This window comes from Grus americana, chromosome 2 (assembly GCF_028858705.1).
Source record: "Grus americana isolate bGruAme1 chromosome 2, bGruAme1.mat, whole genome shotgun sequence".
NCBI lineage: Eukaryota > Metazoa > Chordata > Aves > Gruiformes > Gruidae > Grus > Grus americana.
In genome coordinates, this window is record NC_072853.1 from 157,574,673 (window position 1) to 157,597,841 (window position 23,169).

General features: G+C 42.0%; 1 protein-coding gene across 6 annotated transcripts in view; it reads left to right on the plus strand.

Moving 5' to 3' along the window:
* DIP2C (disco interacting protein 2 homolog C) overlaps window positions 1–23,169 on the plus strand; it is a 329,448-nt gene that overhangs the window by 188,948 nt on the left and 117,331 nt on the right. For all 6 annotated transcript variants that reach the window (XM_054815993.1, XM_054815996.1, XM_054815990.1 and 3 more), the window contains 3 exons: window positions 2,336–2,446; window positions 20,829–20,954; window positions 21,835–22,044. In XM_054815993.1, coding sequence (XP_054671968.1) covers window positions 2,336–2,446; window positions 20,829–20,954; window positions 21,835–22,044 — 447 coding nt within the window. The remainder of the gene's footprint in view (window positions 1–2,335; window positions 2,447–20,828; window positions 20,955–21,834; window positions 22,045–23,169) is intronic.

Sequence of the window (23,169 nt, forward strand, 5' to 3'; positions counted from 1 at the left end):
CTCCTACAGCAACTGCACACCTCTGAAACTGGTGCTTTTCCTCACAGTTTAATTTCTCCTCAATGTTTCTAAAGCCTATTGCATGTGATTTTGTTATAGGAAGGGTGCATTCAGTCCCCTTTTCCTGCATAATCATGATGATATACTTCAATAGCAACACCTCGATTATTTTTCTTTGTTCTCCACATGACATTGCCCTACACAAGTCATTTACCATGGGAAGTTGTGGCACTGCTTTCTTCCCAAAACCTCTGTCACGCAGCAATTTTAGGTGCATGATTTTGGGAATTTTTTTCTTTTTTTTTTAGTATTTTTGTAAATATGGGTGATTTCCAGAGAGTATTTAATTCCTGACAGTATGGATAGGGACTGAGATGAATAATGGTGGTTAGCATCTTGTACAGACTGAAACATAATTTCTAAAAAATTGTCAATCAAAATTATTGTTAACTTTATATTGCTGGTTCTCAGGGTCACCCAATAAAGGAAAACCTCTAAATATGCAGATGAGGAGAAAATATTTCTTCTGATTATTTCAATGATTCAGAAGTTAGGTTCATAGCATCATATGCTTGAGGGCAAGTGAAATTACACAGCACTACAGTGTGGAGACAGAGCAGTTAAATGAAGACATTTCATTTGATTTAAGAGTATGAATTATTAATCACAAGCTGAGTAGAAGAAAAATTATGGATTCACTCTGTCTTTTATGCGCCTATGAGGTTTTACTCCAAGTATGTTTTTTAGCCAACCAGCCACTTCTCCACAAAATCAAAGCTGACTTGACATTGCTGATATTCCAAAGATTTAAGAGAGAAGCTGTTTTTTGAATTCAGTTTGTTTTCACAAAGAAATAAATGTACAATGCCAGCTTTTTTTAAAAGATGCTTTTTAAAGAGTCCATTAAAACATAATTGAGACTGATTGAAGTCAACATAGCATTTTCAGTTGGTCTATATTCTACATAAAAATTCTTGTTTCCACAAGCATAAACTCTTATCCCTCTCCAATAAGCAGGCATTGAATAGTTCAGAAATAGTAGTGGAGAATTTTTACATTGTGTTTTAATCGGAAAATTAAACATATTTCCAAGCTTTGTTTTGTTGAATCCAATTTCAATTTTTTAGTCATCCATTTGAATACTTAATTATTAATCATTTAATTAAGTAATTTTAACAGATCTTTCCTACCATCAATCCTAAACGCAAGAGGCCAGTTTTACTTCTGTCCTTACAGTTACATTTAGTGTGTAACTACTTTTTAAAGGCAAAAATAGAGGAAAGAATTAATTCCATGTCTTTAGGTACTCCTAGGTTTTTGCCCCAGTGCATCACAGTGCCTAAGGCTCTGTGCTTTATTAACTCTAAGCTGAACGCATCGCGTGCTGGCCTTGTCGCTCAGGTTCTTCCCTGGAAGAGAGCAGGGTTACATATTATGGCACTATTACAGGTGCAAGTTTACTTTCTTTTCCTATTGTTTGAATTTCCCTGCTTAAGTAACTCACTTCACTCTTCTCTGGAAGTTGTCAAGGAACATTAGTTTCTTGAAGTGTTTATGTACAATGCTGCTGTTCTACCACTACTGTCGTTGAAGGAGCCTTCAAGAAAATACCTATTTAAAAAAACCCCACAAATGCACTATGAGAAAGGGAAGAATACAAGGTCGGAGTCTTAAATACTGGATGTTTAGGCCCAGCACACTGGTATGCTGCAGGTATATATATTTTAAGGCTGAGTTATTTTGATTGTTTTGCTGGAACAGATTATTGTTTTCAGCCTGGTTTGGTGCAGTTATTGTTTACTTTCTGACCCTTGGTAGCTGAAAATACCTATAGATATTAACATGGTTCCCTTCCCACAGGTTATCTAGCTTCCATAGGTTAGTATTGTGTTGTCACCAGCTGATATCATCCAACCACATGAGGTTTTAAGTAACATGCACTGGCTAAGTCTTCTTAGGAACTGTTTTTAACCAATTTGCAGGAAAGCTTCAAGGTCCATTGCAATAGTGCCCACCTTCTTTATTTGCACATTAAAGTATTTCCTGAATACTACTTTGTGAAAGGTCACCTGTTTAGGGGATAAAAAAAAGGAAATCACCGGGCTTACTTATGTAGTTTATGATCCTGGGAAAAGGTTGTCTTAGAGAGAACCAGGAAAATAACCACACCTGAAAAGCTGACCAGAGGCAAGTACTGAGTAACCAATGGACATGACATGGTTTAGCCACTGACTGTTCATTTTCTACTTCTAGTATAGGCTAGAACTCCTCCTCTCTATTAAGCTTCTGGAATTCAATCAGAATGAGCTGGTTGATTTGTTTTTTATTAATGCAGGGGTGGACCAGGCATTACCACAAGAACGTCGAACTCCTGTTACTCCGTCCTCTTCCTCTCGATATCACCGTCGCAGGTCCTCAGGGTCACGGGATGAGCGCTATAGATCGGGTAAGTAGAACTGAAGACCACAGAATTGGAATGAAAATTTGAAATCGCTGGTTCTGTTCTTTGCTTTTTTAAAAAGAATTTTGTTGTAAACTCATGTAGTAGCTATGCATGGGAAATATTTGTTGTATGAATACAGAGACATCGTCCGGGCATGCAGGGGTGGAGTTACAAAGCCCAAGTACATCTGAAATTGAATCTGGCAACAAATATGAAGGGCAACAAGAAGGGCTTCTACAGGCACATCAGCAGCAAAAAGAAGACTAGGGAAAATGTGGGCCCACTGCTGCATGGGGCAGGGGACCAGGTGACAAAGGGCATGGAAAAGGCCAAGCTACTTAATGTCTTCTTTGCCTTGGTCTTTACTGGTGAGACTTGTGTTCAGGAATCCAAGGCCCCTGAGACCAGTGGGAAAGTCTTGAGCAATGAAAACCTACCCTCCGTGAAGGAGGATCAGGACAGGGAACATTTGACCAAACTGAACATGTACAAGTCTATGGGACGTGATGGGATGCATCATTGGCCAATGTCACTGTGAGGCCACTCTCAATTCTTTAAAAGGTTGTGGCAATCAGGGGAGGTACCTGAGGACTGGAAGAAAGCAAGATTCATTCCTGTCTTCGAGAATGGCAAGAAGTAGGATCCAGGAAACTACAGGCCAGTCAGCCTCACCTCAATCTCTGAGAAGGTGGTGGAGCAAATAATCCTGGAAGCTGTTTTTAAATATATGAAGGACAAGGAGGTGATTGGCAGTAGTCAGCATGGATTTCTGAAGCCCTCTTTTTATGTTGGTCAATCCATGCTTGATCAACCTAATAGCCTTCTACAATGAGATGACTGCCTTGGAGGTTGAAGGAAGAGCAGTGGATGTTGTAATGCCTTGACTTTAGTAAGGCTTTTGACAACGTCTCTCATCCTCATTGACAAGCTAGTGAAGTATGGATTAGATAATGGACTGAAAATTGGCTGAAGTGTTGAGCTCAGAGAGTTACGATCAGCAGAACAAAGTCCAGCTGGACACCAGTTTCTAGTGGTGTACTCTAGGGGTAAATACTGGCTCCAGTACTTTGTAATAGCTTCATTAGTGATCTTGCTGGTGAGACAGAGTGCACCCTTCACACATTTGCAGATGACGCCAAATTGGGAGGAGTGGTTGATACCCTAGATGGGTGTAATGCCATTCAGAGGGATCTGAACAGGCTGGAGGAGTGGGCAAACGGGAATCTAGTGAAGTTTGACAAAGGGATATGCGGTCTTGCGCCTGGGGAGGAATAACCCCATGCACTTGGACAGGCTGGGGGCCCACCGTCGGGAAAGCAGCTTGGCAGCAAAGTCCTTGTGGTCAATAAGGTTAACGTGAGCTAGCAAGGTGCTCTTATGGCAAAGGCGGCCAACAGCCTTGTGGGCTGCACTAGGAGGAATGCTGCCAGCAGGTCGAGGGAGGTGATCCTTCCCCTCTGCTCGGCACGGGTGAGGCACATCTGGAGTGCTGGGTCCAGTCCTGGGCTCCCCAGTACGAGAGAGAGATGGACATACTGGAGTGAGTCCAACAAAGGACCACAAAGATGATGAAGAAATAGAGCCTCTCATATGTGAGGAGAGGCTGTGAGAGCTGGGGTTGTGCAGCCCGGACAAGAGAAGGCTCAGGGGGATCTTATCCATGTGTATAAGTACCTGATAGGGGAAGTAAAGAAGATGGAGCCAGACTCTTCTCAGTGGTGCGCAGTAACAGGACAAGAAACAGTGGGCACAAACTGTAATATGAAAAATTCTGTTTAAGCATAAGATACTTTTTTACTCTAAGAATGGTTAAGCACTGGCACAGGTTGCCCAGAGAGGTTGTGGTGTCTCCATCCTTGCAGCAATTCAAAACCCCACCGGACATGGCCCCAAGCAAGCTGCTGTAGGTGACCCTGCTTTGAGCAGGGAGTTGGACTGATCTCCAGAAGTTTCTGCTGACCTCCACCAGTCTGTGGTTTTGCGGCACAGCTAGATTTTATTGTACTGATTCTAATTCAGTGAATGCTGTAAGAAAAATATTTAATTTGAAGTACAGCAAGATGGGAACATCATTATGCCCTAAATAGAAGCACTAATTAAGGGAAGGTAAAATTAATTTCAGAGCCGAACAAAAGGGTAAAATCTCATTTCCAAGTGAATGGGATCCAAGTCTCTTCATGATGCTGCTCCAGACGTAACGCAAAGTGAAGGAAGTGATTGGTTTATAACTGAAGGAAAAGTGAGCTCTGAAACTGCTTTACTCTTACCTTTGAAGGCATAAACTTCCTGTACTACACTTTAACTGGATGAGGGGTAGGTATGCTTGGCTGATGCTTCAACTGCTACAGGGATTGCTGCAGTATAAGCACCCTTCTCAGAGGCCACGGGCTGGTTTGTCTGCTGCTGCCTCTCTTGCAGCTGCAGAGTAAGGAGCTATGGACAGCAGCACCCATCAACCATTGTGGCAGGGAGACCCTTGTGAGCTGAGAGTCAGGAGCCACGGACTGATGGTTGTGGAAGGCACCAAGGAGCCAACTGTGGAAGTTCTGGATTACGTTTGAGAGATGCATCTCGCTGGATGCAGTTGGACTTGTTGCAGTGACACAACTGGAAAATTATAGAGAACTCCTTATTAAACCTTTTATAACATATCTCTGGTTCATTCCATTAGTCAAAAAGCTTGCCGGTCCCAGTTAAAGGAAAATTAAATTATAAATGTTAGCAGAGAAATTTCATGTATGTCCAGGCCATTCTGATAAATTCAAAAAACTGCCCTCTCCCCTCAGAAACCTTGGGTTCACACTGTAGATGCTGCCAGTTTTTCAGTGAATAATGGTTGTGGGATCTGTGTAATAATTCCTTGACATGTAAGCTCCTAGAAGCTTCTCCCACATTATACTAAAAATCTTGTGATTTCTACGCAGTTTTTTTAAACAGGTAAAAATACTATTCCTGAAACTGCCTAGTTTATGGGTATGCAACCTGTGGTCTTCAAACCTCCAAGCTGTGACTCTCCAGAGCAGTTCTGTTAAAAACATCTGTATTTCTGTGTTGAAAGTTGTCTGCCTGAGCTGTGCTTGCCATTTTGTAAACTAGGATGTTGAGTCAGTTTGGGGATGGGCGAAAGGAGCCACCATGCACATCCTCCCTGTGTGCCCCTCCTGATGCCCCAGGAGTGCTCAGAGTTGGTGTTGCTGCTCTTGGTTTCGATCTCTGCCTGCTGCCTTAAAAGGAGGTGTGGTGGGTTGACCCTGGCTAGAGGCCAGGTGCCCACCAGAGCCGCTCTCTCACTCCCCTCATTCACTAAACAGGGGAGAAAAGGCATAACGAAATGCTTGTAGGTCAAGATAAGGACAGGGAGAGATCACTCACTAGTTATCGTCACGAGCAAAACAGACCAAACTTAGAGAGGGAATTCATCTAATTTATTACTAGGCAAAACAGAGTAGAGGAATGAGAAAATAAAATCAACTCTTAAAACACCTCCCCCCACCCCTCCCATCTTCCCGGGCTCAACTTCACTCCCGGCTTCAACCTTCCCCCCCTCAGCGGCACAGGGGGACGGGGAATGGGGGTTACGGTCAGTTCATCTCACGGTGTTTCTGCCGCTTCTTCATCCTCAGGGGGAGGACTCCTCTCATCGTTCCCCTGCTCCAGCATGGAGTCCCTCTCATGGGGTGCAGACCTTCAGGAGCAAACTGCTCCAGCGTGGGGACCCCCACGGGGTCACAAGTCCTGCCAGCAAACCTGCCCTGGCGTGGGCTCCCCTCTTCATGGGTCCACTGGTCCGGCCTGGAACTTGCTCCAGCGTGGGCTTCCCACGGGCCGCAGCCTCCTTCAGGTGCCTCCACCTGCTCCGGCGTGGGGTCCTCCACGGGCTGCAGGTGGAATCGCTACACCCCCTCATCCTTCCTCCATGGGCTGCAGGGGGACAGCCTGCTTCACCATGGCCTTCACCACGGGCTGCAGGGGGATCTTTGCTCCGGCGCCTGGAGCTCCTCCTCCCCCTCCATCTGCACTGACCTTGGTGTCTGCAGAGTTTCTTACATCTTCTCACTCCTCTCTCCGGCTGCAAAAGTTCTCTCTCTCTAAGTGTTTTTCTACTTCTTAAATATGTTATCACAGAGGCGCTGATTGGCTTGGCCTTGGCCAGCGGCGGGTCCGTCTTGGAGCCGGCTGACATTGGCTCTGTCAGACACAGGGGGAGCTTCTAGCAGCTTCTCACAGAAGCCACCCCTGTAGCCCCCCCGCTACCAAAACCCTGCCACGCAAACCCAACACAGGAGGGTGTTTGGTCAATGAAGTGGTACATGAGGTCCTGCCTTAGGAATGGGGCAAAGCGGTGTGGTGATATAGAAATTATAATAAAGACACAAGCTTTGCTGCTGAGAGGAAAAGTAAGGAATTGAGTGCAAAGGGTTGTTGCTTGTTGTTAGTGCAGGAGTCTCAGCTTAAGAGTCAGGACTATTCTATACATTCAGATCTCTCTTGCTGCTCTGAAAATGTCCTTGGTGTTAAAACTGGAAAGCTTGACAGTATTTTGGGGGTTATGGCAGGGTTTTGAATTCCTGCCTTGATTGCTGTGTAGCATGACTCCTCAGCAAGTCACCAAGCTCTCCGGCAAATTGATTTGAACAGCTACCGCATCTTCACTCACTTAAAATAAAACTGTATGTGGCAAATGTCAATGAACTTAAATGTAAACTTCCATTTCAATTTTGAAGTTATCAGATCATCTTCTTCAAATTTAGTTTCAGAGAAGCTTTGCTAAGATACAGTGCAATGTTCCTATCCTGAATTGTCTTCTCCCCTTCTATACATTGCCCCTGTGAGATCAGAAGTCCGTTTCCTTCTTCGTCTTGTGACTCCTACCTTCTATTACTGCAGGTTACAAACTTGCAAGTCAGATTTCTTTCTGGTTATCTTGTCTTCAGATTCAGATTTGCTTCAGATAGAAGCCTTTGTTTCCCTTGTTGTTTTGCTGTGCTTAATACTTCAGCATCTCTGCTCTGATCATATTGTGATTATTAGATCCTAGCTGTTACCCACTTTCAGTGCTTGTTATCATATTTGGCACATCTTCGTGGAAAAGGCCCAAACCAAAATGAATACACAGTCTTTAACCAATAAGTAATTCACTTCTAGGAAAACATTTCACTTCCTTAGTTTTTTTGCACCATTTATTTCAATTAGCATCTGCAAACAAATCCTCTATTCCAACTCTGATCAAAGTCCTTTTCTGTCTCTTCTTGGTAAGGTTTTCCTAATTGGAAGTCTAACATCCTGAAAGTCATCCAACTCTCCTTCCATGCCTTTGCTTTTTACATAAATTTAGATGTCAGTGAAGATTGTTTAATGAACTCTCTTTGGAGACTCAAAATCATTGCTGCCACTAATATCACCTTCAACTTATGCTCTTTTATTATGGAAAATGTCAGACTGTGACATTTTAAATCCCTACCTATTTTCTTACTTCAGTCTTTTTTATTATTATTATTTCATTAATGTCGTAACAGATTTTTTCAGCACTATAATTTGGAAAACCTGGTTTCTATGATTTTTATATTCTAAATAAAATTGGCTCTGAGTTTATGGAAGCTCTTTTTTTCCCTGAATGTTCTCAGTACATTTTGCGTTTTAAGATAATTTGATTTTAGAATTCAGCCTACATTGGGAATTTAGTCTAATTCTTTAAAACCAGAAAGGTTTAAAATTTCCTGGCTGCTGCTTTTTACACAGGAAGGGATCCTGAAATCATTATGTTTCAAAATGTCAGCTTCTTTGATCATTTTTGGGATGTCTAGAGAAATAGATAATGCTATAAGTGTACTAACTGAATCAGTCAGGGTTAAGCTATATTATTTACTGTATACAAATGTAGCTGATATTAATTAAGAAGCATTTTTTATTTGTTTACTACTGAATTTGAAAATCCTCTTAGTATTTACTCACTTAGAAACAGTATTTGGAAAGATTTGCCAAAAGTAGATCCTCTTAGCAGCTGCCGTTCCTTAGCCGGTGCCTGTACTATAACATTATCTGGGGGCTTCAGATGACATTGAAGCCAAATGTTGCTGTAGGCTGGATCAGTAACTTTTGCTGAGAGGCTTTTCTGGCCAGTGGTTTTTCAGGCAAGAAAACCCAGTCAAAGGAAAACTGGCTTGCACTTAATTTCTGGCTCTGCGTGCAGAATAGATGTCAGCATCTGGCTCAAGTGATGTGACTGCATAATCAGGGACGGACTCGAGTATGACGTTAATAATGGTTGTGTAGATGTAGCTGCAGTTAGACCTATAGCTTTGCTTCCCTAGTGCAGTTTCTCAGGTACTTTTGGAAGCTGCACATCTATGGCTTTGATATAGTGTGTTGAGATAAGGAGATAGGAATTACATGGTGGAGTAAACAAGTAGGTAACTTGAATGGCTTAGCTTTCACAGTCTTATCGTGCTGTCTAAATGAACTAACTCAGTCAAATACTGAGATTTTCGGAGGATGTTGGCCCTACATGTCTTCTATACAGTCACTAGGGACCTGTTTGCTCCCTGGTTAGCATTGGCTACATTCTGCTCCTGCTGACATCGAAATCCTTTGTAGAAGGACCTGAAGCTTCTGCCACCAGTATTTAAAATAGCACCATATAGTCTGTCTTGCTTTTGGAAGAGCGGCCTTACTGATTTGGTGCTTAAAATAGCGATCTGTAACCTCTCCACAGTGTAGCCCTGAAGTAATACGCTTCTGGCGTTTGGCCCCTTGCCTGTGGCTGTCTGTCTGTCTGGTGGCCTGAAGCAGAGCTGAGCTCTACTGCCACGTAAAGGCTGCAGCGCAGTACAGCAGCTCCTAAGGAAATACCCCAGGGGTAAACTGGGCAGATCCTCCTGATCAGAAATTGTTTTCCTGACCACAATAAATGTCCCCCAGATCCACGTTTCTCAGCTGGTCATGGCCTGAGGGGTTCAGAGAACAACTCTGCTTCAGAGACCTGCAGCACCTGTTTTAACTCCCCTCCAGAGAACAAGTGTGTTATCTTCCCTCAGCTGGGTGTTCAACACATGGAGAAATGAAACATCAGGTCCTTACCAACTTCACTTTGTCAAAGGGACACCCCCGTGACCTTTAGATTATGCCAAAACAAAAAGCATCAGTTCTTCATCCCAGTGATGAAAACCGAAGAACCTTCTCATGTGCCAGAACCTGGCTTTTACTGTTTCCATGCCTGTCGGTAAGAAAAAAACAACACACACACAAAAAAACCCCCAACCAAAACCCAAAAAACCACAAAAAGTATGCACCAATAAAAATCAAAACCTAAAAAAATCAACATTAAATGATAGGGAATGCAGTGTAATATGTTCATATGCATACACGTGTTAGGAATGAGATAGCAGCTCTTGGCTCTATGATTTCTGCTGTAGAATTGTCCTCTGATGAGATGAGGATATGACAGATGTGTTGGGCCAAATTTATTAAGTCCCTGATTTCTCATGAGGTCTCTAAGAGGCCTTGAAGATGACCAGTGTTCTGCACTGCCTGGAGCAAGTGCAATGCTTAAGAAAAATGAGACCAGTGAGCTCTAAAAACTGAGTTTTCCAGATGTCAGAAATGATGTGGCAGCGTAAGTGAAATCACACTGCCTCTGCGTCTGGGGGTTCATGGTGTCCTAGAGGACAGACCAGCAAATGAGAGCACGTGTGCTACATGAACTATGTGGACAGATTTTAAAAGGCGCAGCAGTGGATGAGCATAGAGCATAGAGCTGAGAAGTGGAGTGTTTTGAGAAATACCCTATGTGGAACCAGCATCCCTCGGCTGGCAGCGTGGAGGAAGGGCACTGCTGATAAGGTGGCTGTGGTACCTGGGCTCTGGGTGGGGAGCACCTTCCTTCTCCCACTCGCTCTTGCTGATTTTTAAACCGTACATTTAACTTCTGAAGATGAGAAAGAAAAAAATCAGTCTGGTACACCATTCTTGGAGGGCTGCCAACCCCTGCCCCAGAGATCCCACCACTGCAGAGAACAGCTCTTTTTCCAAGCACACTCAGCACTTCTTTTAAAAGACATCTTAATATAGGAGATTTTTGGAGATACTGCCAAAACAAACGCATCCTAACTACAACTCTCCCGGCTCAAATTCCTGAGCCACCTTTCCCACACTGCAGTTCAATAGGGAAAAAACTGAACAGCTTATGCTGAGCATGGATTCATTAAACTTCAAACCAAATCTTCCCAGGCTAGGTTTGAGGGGCATTTGAAATAAGGGAGCTAGCAATGAAAGAACGTTTCCTGTAGACTCCAATCGTAGAGGAGAAGTTGGCACCAGCCCCTAGGTAGCTGAGCTGCTCTGCTCTAGGAGCTTTGGTCCATGCCTTACTGTGCATTTGTTCTCATTTACCATGAGGTAAGTGTGTGTATGAACTGTAGCAAAGGTCTCTAATATTTTGCGTGCTTACAGCTTACCTTGTGGTGATTTTAAAATATATGGGTAGCTTATATTTTGCCTTTTTGAAAGGACATTCCAGATCTCATTCTGCGATCTTGTCAGAACTGACAAAGAAGAATTATCCTAGGAGAATATAAGAGTTGTAGTGCATGGTAGGGGAAAGGATGGAAAGGGAAGATTTGAGGAATCATTTTTATTGAACCCTTATCATTTAGCATTTCTCCAAAGAGTAACGAGAAAGAAAAATATGATGAATGTGCTATGTATCAAGACGGGACTGTGTATACATGCTAAGGTGGCTCATCATAAAACAAAGAATTTGTTAACCCTTCACGTTAGCAAGGATTACTTGGAAGAATTAATCTGAATTAATAAACCTGGCTTTAGACACACTTACTCAGAAATTAATTAATCTCCTATTTGCTTTAGCTTACTTGCAAACTTAATTTCAAGCTACAACTCAATCGGGGCAAAAAAGAGGTTGAAGAAAAACTTTTGCAAAGATGTAATTTCTATGACCATATCCTTGCTTTTGACCCAGCAGAAAAATTTGTAAGGATAATTGCAGAACTCTTGGGGAACATTACTCAAGGATCTCCAGAGAGAAACAAATAGAAAGTTGATTTACTTCAGATCGCATAATAAGGGGGCCTGAGATGAAGTCACTATGTGAAGCTGACTTCCAGATTGCATTACAAATGAGATAATAAATAAATGGAGGGATGGAAATTATTAGTGGGAGGCCTGCATGTTGGGGTTTTTTATTTCACTTGTGAGTAGAGTTAATACAGTTTTAAATCTCAGTTTAGAGAAAAACATTTTAAAATCAACTTTATTATAATACCTGAAGAATCCAAAATAAAGCAAAAACTACGCCTTTAGGCAAAACTAGCAGTGGAGTCATAAAGAGTTCGGTTTTCTGTTTTGGTGTCCTCTCTTTCCATCGCATAACCTCGGTGTTTCACAGCCTGCCCGTACAGCTTTCCCATCTGCGTGTTCAGCTTTTACCTTCCTTCCACCCATAATTATGGATTATCACTATTGCCATCCCAAGTGGGAGATGACAGCCATGCTTTTCTTCTTTAGTGTTAAGCCTTCTGACCACATGAGAACACACAAAGCTTCTGGCTTCTTTATGTGTGCCCCAGGAGGTAGCCAGGAGATGCCCGGGAGGTACTTGGCAGCAGCTGACTGATGGCAAGCACAGCCCTTTGCTGCGCACGCGGCGCAGTTTCCTGCACCGGTGGGGTTTGTTGGCTGCAGCATCCTAGACGAGTCAGGCCTTTTTCAGTGGCACGTTACAGAAGTGCAGACGTTTTCTAAAATGTTGACTTTTCATTGTCAAAAATTGTGCAGGTCAACAAAAATTTGGCTCCGAATTCATGAAAAGTCAGCAGAACTTTCCCTGCATATCCATGTATCCCCAGTTCCCAGTGAAACCAGAGGCCCAGTATTTATAGTTTAAACATCCCAAAGACTGAAACTTAGACACTTAAATTGTTTTGTGAAATGTAAGCAACAGTTTGTTTCTGTTAGTAACCTCCACAGCCCTCCTATAAATGAGTGTCATCTTAGAGCAGATGTTGTTGCATTCAGTGGAGTATTCACTGTGTTTGTTGTGAGTGCCATATTTCAGAATTAATAGCACACCTGCTTGCAGCTGGAGAGAAATTAGGTGTCACACTGTTCAGGCTCTGTACTTTCCTATCGTAATACCCTGAGAGATTGTGAAAGTATTCTGAGACTGCTTCATTATAGCATCACCCACAGCAAGGATCTGTTTTTATATGGACTCACTTACTCTCACATTCCCAGGGGTGAGATGGTTTTCCGAGGACTGATCTGTGTTGGATGAACACAGCAATTTTTATGAAATCACTTGCCCTGTATCTGCCTGAAAATAAGTCAGTGCTGTCAGCCCAGGACAATCAAAAGACAAAGCCTAACTGTAATCTGTTCTGACAATACCACATTTACCGTGTCTCACCCTATTTAGTATGTCCTGATTGCATTTCCAATAGATGTAGCTACCAAATTATCTCTACTCAGAGTATTTACAGGCCACGTATTAGGAAATAAATTCTCAGTATATCCTTCGTTTCCATGGCAGCTACAACAAAGGTCTGATTAAACTCATAAGAGACTTTCATGCTTTCAACTACTAGTTTCCTGTAAGGCAGCAATTGCCAACCTTTCCTCTGTATAATTACTTGGCATACTACTGCTATACTTAGCAGTGCCTGATCTAGAATTTTCAGCCAAAATTCACCTTTGATAGTGCTGGTTTGATAGTGCTGTTTTCCCATAGTATCAGTTGCCTCCCAGTAGTAACTCAGAAGCTGTTAGGATTCTTCTGCTGCACTGTGTGTTGATGCAGCAATAACTGCCCTTGCTCCTGTTGCCTCCTGCAAGCCGCCTCTCTGCCTGCTCTTCCACCTGTTTTCCTTGATGCCACCCAGATGCTGGCTTCCCTGAGACGGAGACTTATTTGTGGGTTTACTTATTTGTTAAATGTCTGACTTCAGGGCTGATCCTCTGCTGCAATATAAGACATAAATATGTATTGTATGTACATAATAATAACCTCATATTAAAAATCTTTTGGCATTCTCAACTCATTAGTGCAGAGCATCAACCAACCTTCTTGATCTTAATAATCTGCCATTCTGCGAGCAAGTCAGTTGTGTTTGTGGACTATCCCATAAAAAGCAAAGATGCTAAACTTTCTTGGACCCGTCATGCTCCCAGTTGTATCATCATGTTATCAGGAATTGGCTACTAGAGCGAAGGAAGAAAGATTGTTTCCAAATGCTAAATTAAAAAAAAAAAGAAGAAAAAAAAAGAGAAAAATAACTCAGGGGAGAGGCATTACATGAGGCAAAAGGAACAAACAGATGAAAGGGATGAATTCAGGTCACATCTAGGTATGTCTCCAAGCAGTTTTATTCTTCCAGGGGTATGTCCCCTGGAGGGAGGGATGGAAGTACCATTACTTCAGAACTGGAAAACCAGGCTGCAGAAGATGGTAGGGACTCTCTTAGATAATTCTGCATCTGTACAGCAAAAATTAGGCAACAGCTTGATTTTCCATATTTGTGTTTCTTAAACAGCTGGTGATTGGGTATCGAGGCTTTATAATTACTGGGAAACTGAAAGCGCGAGCGAAGGCAGTGGAAGTGATATATTCTGCCTGGAACATAGGTAGAAACAGACTTCTGCTATCTTGATTCTAGCAATGCACGACTCCTGTTACAGCCAGTCTAATTTCTTGTCTTAAAAAGAAACGGGACTGCGTGATAAATTAGATGCAAGAGAACTACTTGACACACAACTGCAAGACCTGATTTAAGTACAAAAGAAGACACTGTTTTTCTTTTGTGTGCTGAGGCATTTTATGCAAGGCATGCGAGGAACAGTTTTATAATATGGTAATTTTTAATGTAGCTCGTGCTTACCATGGGAGGAGCACCCCGTTTCGTGATCCATGCAGAACTAACACCCAGATCCCTGATCCGTGAGGAGGTATCACTTACAGTATGTTGAATGTTTGACATGCCTATGGAGCAAATGCAGCTAATACTGAATAAAAGAAGCCACTGAGGCATGTTAAACTTAGATAGGAAAAAAATTTAACAACCCCTCCACATCGAGGAAGAATGCAACTATAATTTGCTGAATAGATTTTTGTTTTTTAAAAAAAGAAGAGCTGAACAAAAAGGAGCAAACTCATTCTGCTAAAAGCTGCAAAAGTCTGTGGGAGGACTAGGAATATGCAGCACATTTCAAATGTCTCAGTTACAGTTCAGAGCTTTCAAGGGCCCAAGTAAGGAACGGGGCATCCCTGTTGATGGAGTGTAAGGGGAAGGGTGAGTCAGGATCATGCTCCATGCCAAATGAGGATGCACACTTCAGAAGAGTGCTCTTCTAGCAGCCGTAGAGAAACAGGAGATACTGCAGGATGACTCCATATGTGGACCAGAAAATGGCTGCCCTTGTTCATCACACAACAATTGCTTTCCTGCTTCAGGAAAGGAAGGCTGATTGCCTTGTGGAGCTCATCTGAGCCTAGGAGGATTATACATAGTCTTCCCCAAAGTAAATGGCTAGGAGAGGACAGCTTGTCACAGAGGAAAGTCACCACTTGTTCTAAGTACACATATGTTTGTGCAAGCAGGAGAGAAAGTGCGTTCTCCTGGAAGGACTTCAGTAAGAGTTCAGAAGAGACTTTTCTTACCCCAGAGTCAGTACGAACCCGACCAAAACTCCTGGCCAGGCTCTTTTTCTGTGTGCCAACCCAACTTCTGACTAAATAAAAATTGTTGTTGCCCCCCCCCAAAAAATTAGGTTCCAGGTCATCGACAGTGTAGGGAATAAATGGGTAAAGAACACTGTGAGCAAGGAGTCAGCAGTATGAGCAATCTGTAATTGCTTCTGTATTTCTGGGCATTATTATTTAACTTTTGAACACTGCCCTATCAGCAGTTAATACAGTTAATCTCCCTAATGTCTTCTGTCACCCAGTTCTCCCTCTTGAGAAGAGGTTGCCCCCTCCCACACCACCACGCATTTAAAATGAGCAGTCTTTGAGCACGAGCCGTCCCTCCGGCTGGGCTGCGTGCCGACCAGTGACTCCCCGATCTCCCGCTGGTTTGTTGTGCCGGGGGGATCCCATCGGAGCAGCGTGCCAGCGCAGGTAGGATGTCACTCTGTTCCACAGAAACAGAGAGGTGCGCTTGTGCCCTTTTCCATGGAAAATCAAATGCATCGGTGTGTTGAACATACAGCCATTAAGATCACACGGCGAGATAAAGCTGGGAAAGACGATGGAGAACACAGTGTCCATAGCAAGCTGGTGCTGTGTAGGAATGTATGTTAGTGGGTTGGTTTTTTTTTTCCTAAGCCTTTTCAGTTAAAGAAGGAGCACAGCATTGTGCCAAGTTGCGAGATAAACCAGATGAAAAGAGTGACTGCGCTAAGCAGAGCACCTCCTGGGAGAGCTGGGCAATGGAATTTACCTCTCTTTGCAGTAGATTTACATCAGTAAATTTACATGCGGTAGATCTACATCGGTAGAGTTTCTGATGATGGAGCGCTGTGGCCAGAGCCATGGGTCTTCGTTCTGGGAGTTTGAGCTTCCGGACCCTCATTCTCTATGCCAGTTTTAATTTCTCTGCCCTTTGTTTTGAGGCCTCTTCTCTTGTTTAATAGATCATTAGCTCTTTGAATGGAAACTTTCTCTCTACCACATGCTTGTTTTTACAGTTCCGCTTCCTTTGTATTTCACTTACTGACTTTGCTCTCAGAAGTATGCTTGCCCTCTCTGCAAAGTAAAGGGAGAGAATAAGCAAATAGAAAAGCTTGAATGCAGTGGAGAAGGGACTGGGGACAGAGCTGTTTTGTCTGAAGTTTGTTACGTATTATCAGGCAGGCTATAAGAAATATGTGTCAGGTTGAATACTGAACACAAGGTTGATTGCAACAGCACAAGTTAAGCATTTACCTTTCCCAAATGTGTTGCTTTACTCTTTCCCATTTACTGATTCCTTGAGTACAAACTCACAAATTGGATTCAGCATATGGTTGGTCAACCTAAACAGTGGAGGACAATAGCAGATAAGGAACTGCACATTGGTTCCTACTACTGTAGATAGAGGTGGTGGTATTTTACTCTGTGCTCTAGATTTTCCGTTGAGACTTTCTTGTGGAAAAGCCAGGTGGGAAGACTATAAAAGATTTTGTTACCTATACGAGTGCTTTGAAAGGTCAGGAGTTGGAGTCGTTTTATCAGCTGTAACGGTGTAGTTAGAGTGTCACAGACTTCTACATGAAAGAACATTTTGCCTGAAAGCATTTTCTTTCCACTTAAACCTGGGACTTTTTCAGAAGGCTTGAGTGTAACTACATCAAGGTATATCTGTGTTTGAAAGTCTATCAGAAGTTTATAGTAGGTGAGAAATTGTAGCATGCCACACTATGAGGAAAAAAAGGAGAGATGGGGGTTTTGTTGATTGTTTGGTGTTTTATTTTTAATGAAAGCTCCTAACGTCATGGCGTTTCTGGACAAAATCTTCATATATGAACAGTTCTTTTCAGGAAAATTTAACAAGAAATCTGTGTTTTAAAGCAATGCTCAATCACAATATGATAAATTCAGTTAGCCTGAGTGTGCCAGGGTAGATTGAGAAGACAGTTCACTTTTGTCAGACCTGCAATGCAAGGGGCATCACCTTGCCAGAGGGAGTTTGAAATTCTAGTGTGATGTGCTCTGCCGATGCTCTGTGTGGTATGTGGAGAATACAAACTGCTTTGTGCTGATGAGATTTGGGGGGATAAGCAGTTTCCTGTCCTGAGGGAACCTGGATGTGTCTTCTTACCCTCATGATACTTTGTACCAGTGTGTATCACAAATGTGGTTTCCTTCCTTTAGTGAGCTTCCAATGACTATTGTATAAATTCCTATTACAAGTCTCCTTGTATTTTTTCAGTAGCTAGTAGGGACAGATTGTGGGCAGGCAGTGAGAGGGAATGGGTCACATCCACTATGATGGACACCGTAGCCCATCTTTCACCAAGATAAAGGCAAAGAGCTACCACACTCTTGCTCAAATTGATGAGAAGCAACCCACCAGGGTCACCCTTTGGTGAGGAATGTATGTTTCAGTTTAAGTTTAAGTTTAAATCCACGCTTCGGAAAACTATGAAAAGGGATTATTAGTTGTATTTTGGTTAACATTCCTTGTGATACATCAGAAAAGTTGGCTTGTAGATCAGAAGAGCAAAACTAAAACCTAGAGAAAAGCAAAACATGCGTATGGAAAGTGCATACCTGAAGCTGATATTTGGTGGGAACAAACCTACTTACTGTTTCTGTCTTGCTGTGCTTACAGGATAGATGTTGTAACCCATGAGTTGCTCTCAAGTGTAATTCTTAAGTAACAGTCTGGCTTTCCCTCACCTCTCTGATTTCTCAATACTTTGGGACTTAGTCTCTAGGTATGAAAGGCTTGAATGATGTTCATGAGTTGACAAGTCCAACTCTATACAAGACTGTCAAAATAGGTTGAAGAGCATCTTCAGAACCCATCAATAGGCTTTCATTCAAAAAGAAGACCGTACAAACTAAATAGGCTGTTATTCATTCTTTACCTAATCCTTAGCCTTTCTTTCTATGCTTAGAGACACTTCATTTAGCCAAGTTTTATGCATGGGAGAGAACGTTGTGAAAAGATTTTTCATCCAAGCTTGACTGTTTCTGCTGCCTTTTTGTGGTTTCCCCCTTAAACCTCTTGCTGATAGTCCCTGGACCACCTCTGGACTGTCTTGTCTTCAGCCTTTTCTAGACATGTGTCCTGTTTGTTTTCATAGCCTCCATACTCTGAGTAATGCCTTCAGAGTAGTTGGCCTTCAGGCTGGGCTGGGAGCAGGTGCGCGTGTTCCTTCTCCCCAGTCAGCTTCCCTCTTGTTTATTCAGAGTTTCTCATCTTTTCCATTGTTTTTGCTTTCCTGTGGGGTTGTGTTTTGGGTTGTTTGGGGTTTTTTTTGTAATCTATAGTTTCGTTTATTCCACAGTAACCCATTACAAATAAACATATCAGGCATGTGCTTTATTAAGAAAACAGTTCAATTCCTGGACTCCCGTGGACTCATTTGAAAATCAAAACCCTGCAGAGTGTTTTTTAATTAAGCTGATGAGTTTACCTTTTTGCATCAAAAGGCATCAAAAAAGAAATCAAAGAATTTGCAAGTTATGATTCAGTGTCTAGCTGTCACTAAGCATTTTAGTACTGATTTTGTGTCAGCTGTTCTTTAAAAAACTTTTGAAGAATTTGAGTTACTCCTCATCTCTCTCATAATACAGTAAAAAACAATCCTAAATACATTATTATACAAATAATTCTTTCTGTCTTGATCAGCAAAATTTATTCTCTTCCAAAAATTGCTGTAGAGTTTTGTGTTTTTTTAAAAGGGAAAGCTCATTTTTTAGTGCTTGATATCTAATTGCTATCCTTTGAAGGAAAACCAAGAATTTTCCCTGTTTGTTGAATAAGAAACACAAACTATTAGTGAGCATGTTCAGTCCTGTGTTGGCATCGGTGTGGAGTGAGCAGGTAGGAATTTATCTTGGGGACATGCTGTTAGCTAAAGACTTATGTTGTTTATTTTCTTAGCCTGATACTTTTCACATAAACTTTTCAACAGGTTTTAATTATAAGAAAGACCTTAAACCTCCTACTTTAAAATAATGACTTGACAGGAGAGAAATTGTTTTCTGGTTTGGTGCTAGTATTGCAATCTTCCTCCATTTTGGTCTGTCAGCCAAAAAACTCTTTTATATTTGAGTATGCTTTTCTCGCTTTGCTGTTTGCTTTTCTTGCTTTGCTTTTGCTGACGTGTTCATCCTCTTCATGATTTAAAACAAATGCAAGAATCAACTCAGAGAAGCAGCTGATAACGTCCTTTTTCTTAGACTTACTCTTCCCTGCAGTCTTTCCACTGAGAGGTGCTTAAACCCTGGCAGAAGACGGGGAACGCTATTATTGAAAATGAGGCATTGCGGCTTATCAGCAGAGTGTATCATCTAATGCTTCGAGTCATCCTTGCCAGTTGTTACTTAAAACAAGTAACTTATACTGATGTGATCCAACTGACAGCTCTTTATTTAAAGATATATACACTCTTCTCTTTCCTGTTGCTTTTCCTGGGGAACATTGCCTGTTCAGAACTGGCACCACATCGACGCAGGAGTAGGAAACAGGCTGTGTACTGCCAAACCAGCCTGCAAGGGTGGTCTTCAAACTTAGCAGCAGCAGAAGTGGGATCGCTCCGGATTAAACCTGCTTCGTTATGCTCCTGCTTCACAAATTGGAACAGCTAAATAGTGCGCACAGCTTGCTGCATTTTCTACAGCTGACTAACAGCAACTGGTTAAAAGGCAACGTCTAACGTGCTGCCAGTTGTGTGCCAGGTGGTCAGTGTGTGGCAGCTTCTTTAATCATAAGTGACTTTTGTTGGCCGCCATGTGTTCTGCATACGGTCTCCTCATGCGCGTCTTGTCCCAAACCCATAGAAATACACAGACAGATAGTGCAAGGTAGTAAAGTAAAGGCAGACTTATTTCAATGTATAGTTGTGGTAGTAATTAAAAGATTTGCACGAAACAAAGTAATTAATTGAAACATGTCGCTAGTGTCTTTTAGACATGATAAACGGTCTTTTTCAGATACATGTGAAAGGCAGAGAAGCTCTTCACTGGGGATGTCCCCATGGAGAAGGGATCTGTTGGCTGCTTTGGAGTGGGCTGGCGTGAGCTGTGTGTAGCACCCACCTGCAAAGCACCAGGCCTGTGCTCAGGGTGCTTTTCCTTCTCATTCCACCTCAGGCCAACCCTCCGTAATATTTATTTTTCTGTGAATAAAGCCAAGTGAAGGAGGCAGGGGGAGGATTTGGGAATGGGAGACCTGCTGCCATTTCTGTTGTGACATTTCACATACCTCTTACCTTTCAAGTACATGCTCCTGTCTGCTTAGTCTGTGTGACTTTCGTGTAAATTGGAAATCTCATTCATTTAAAAAACAGGCGACGTTAATACACCATACTGGCACTGAAAACAGTAATGGTTGCTGAAGTAACAGCTCTTGGATAAACAGAGGTTTGCTCTGGGGAAGTGGAGTTCCTACTCTTCAAATACCGCAACACCGTTCTGGGAATATCGTACAGCTCAAAGGGCTTGTTTGTTGGTACGGCGCTTTTCACTATAGCTGCTTTTTCCACAGCGAGGACAACTCACGCAGTCCCTCTGAGATCCCATGCATTCCTTGCCTTTCATCATTCGATATGCGTTGTCAGCCTAGCTGGCATACAGACCAACCTGCGCGCCGGTGCACTGAATGCACAAACAAACAGCTCGCTTCTGTCTGAACGCTAGCTTGAAATCTCTCTTTCCTTCCAGATGTCCACACAGAAGCAGTTCAGGCAGCCCTTGCTAAACATAAAGAAAGGAAAATGGCAGTCCCCATGCCCTCAAAACGACGTTCGTTGGTGGTACAAACATCAATGGATGCCTACACGCCTCCAGGTGAGCATCTCTGTGTATTTTATGAGAATTTTAAAAATGGTTCTTTGTGCTGCGATGAACTAATAATCTGCCTGCATAGGTAGTAATGGAAATGTCATTTGAAGCACACTGAGCATAATGTAGAGGTGTGTCTGTTTGGCGAGGAGAATGTAAACTGAATGGTTGGAAAGTCAGCTTGGGCAGTTTGCATGATTGCTTTGCCCTTGATGGTACCTCAACTTGCATTGGTCCTTTTGGACTTATGAGGACCTAACCATGACCAGCTTGTCATATTTTCTGTGATTCAAGTTACTTTGAAGTTTCTAGTTTATTCCCTAATGCTATAATGGAACGTTGTCTTTACAATTAGTCATGCCATTCTTTTTCAAATATATCTGCTCTTTTACCTGCTAGACTGAAAATACCCCACGTCTCAGGCATTACTCGCTGAATCCAGCTGGGACTCCATTTCTCATTGGGGTGGCTTTCTACAATTGGAAAAGTTTTTCACAGACTTTGTGGACTGAGCTTGGGAAAGTATTTTGGGTATTCTGCACTGTTAATACGTGGTTGGAGATCTTCAGAAGATTCTCAAGCCACATTATAAAGGATCTTTTTATAAAGAAATATAAAAAAAAAATTATTAATCTTTTATTATCCTTATTTTTGTTCAACAATACACGAGCCATGGCACTACAGCAGGAAAGCTGTCTTGGTGCACAGTTAGCAATGGAATTCATTTCAGGGCTTTCAGTATTACAGACTTTTCTTATTATGTTTGCCTACCTTCATGAGTTTTTCTTAATGACAGTTATCTTTAGATTTGTAACATGAACATGCCTTATTTCTATTAAGAAAACCCAAAAGCACTGCAAGTTAACAAGCTGTTTTTAATTACTAGATACTTCTTCTGGTTCAGAAGATGAAGGCTCGGTACAGGGTGACTCCCAGGGAACTCCCACCTCAAGTCAGGGGAGTATAAACATGGAACATTGGATCAGTCAAGCGATCCACGGCTCTACCACGTCAACCACTTCCTCCTCCTCGACACAAAGTGGAGGCAGTGGTGCTGCACACAGACTAGCTGATGTTATGGCTCAAACGCATATAGGTTAGTATATGGACATTTTGAGTATGTCCAGTTTAACATGAATTGTGTCTCTCACATTCAGCTGATGTTGCTATATGAAGTCTTATAAAAGTCTTTCCTGTGTTTTTTCTTCTTTCCTTTTTTTTTTCTATTTACATACCTTATATGGACACATAGTCCTATGTTCTTATTTTGTGAGGAAAAAATACCTGGCAATTTAGATTTGGGGGTAAACTTACGTTGTGGCAATCAGGGTCTAGCTGTTGACTCCCAAATATCTTAAAACATGCAGTTTCATTACTTAGCACTAAAAAAGATCTCTGTAGGATCCATCAGTAAGGAAAATCAGCGCATATAGCATTAGGGGTTGCTGGCATATGAGTTTCTCCTACTGCTGCACCATTTTAATTACGTAATTTTAATTTGAGTGATTTTTGATAATTCTGTTAACAGTAGGTCCTCTTAAACATATTTTTTTCTGCCCTTCATTGAGTCTAGAATACTTGGGCTGGAATATCTAGCTATTATAATCCTTGGGAAAGACTATTATATACCTTCGGAGAAGGGAGCTGTTATTGTTATTAGTGGCTTGTTTATGTCCTTTGGAAAGATCCTAGGAAGTCAAAGCTTTCTTTCCATTAGGGCTAAGCATCACAGTCATTAATTATTTCTGAATATTGTGCCATTGACATTAATCTTCATTAAAATGAGGCAGCTATTCGATTAAGCACATGGAGAGCAAGGCTTGTTTTCCCTTCATTCTCCAGTAACTGCTGTTTATCGTACGAGGCATTTGCTTTGGGTGCATTCTTGCTGGGGCTGTGTATTTTGGGTTGCCTCACTGAAAATATGTTGGAATCTACACTGGAACAGATCAAGCAACCTTGCTACTGTTCTACTACACATATGACATTCAGTTTTGTGTGACTGTTCCTCAGCTGATCATTCCTTTTCAAGTATATGTAATGAGATACATGAAAGCATCTTAAATGTTCCTGATTTTATGTGCTGGAACAGTAGTCTGTATCCCCCTTTTTTTTTTTTCCTCTCTGAGTATAGCTTGATGTAACACCTGTATTTTCAGATAAGTAATCCTCTCACCATGGTCTGGAATTGCTGAATTGCAGTCAGGGGAAGAATTTCTAT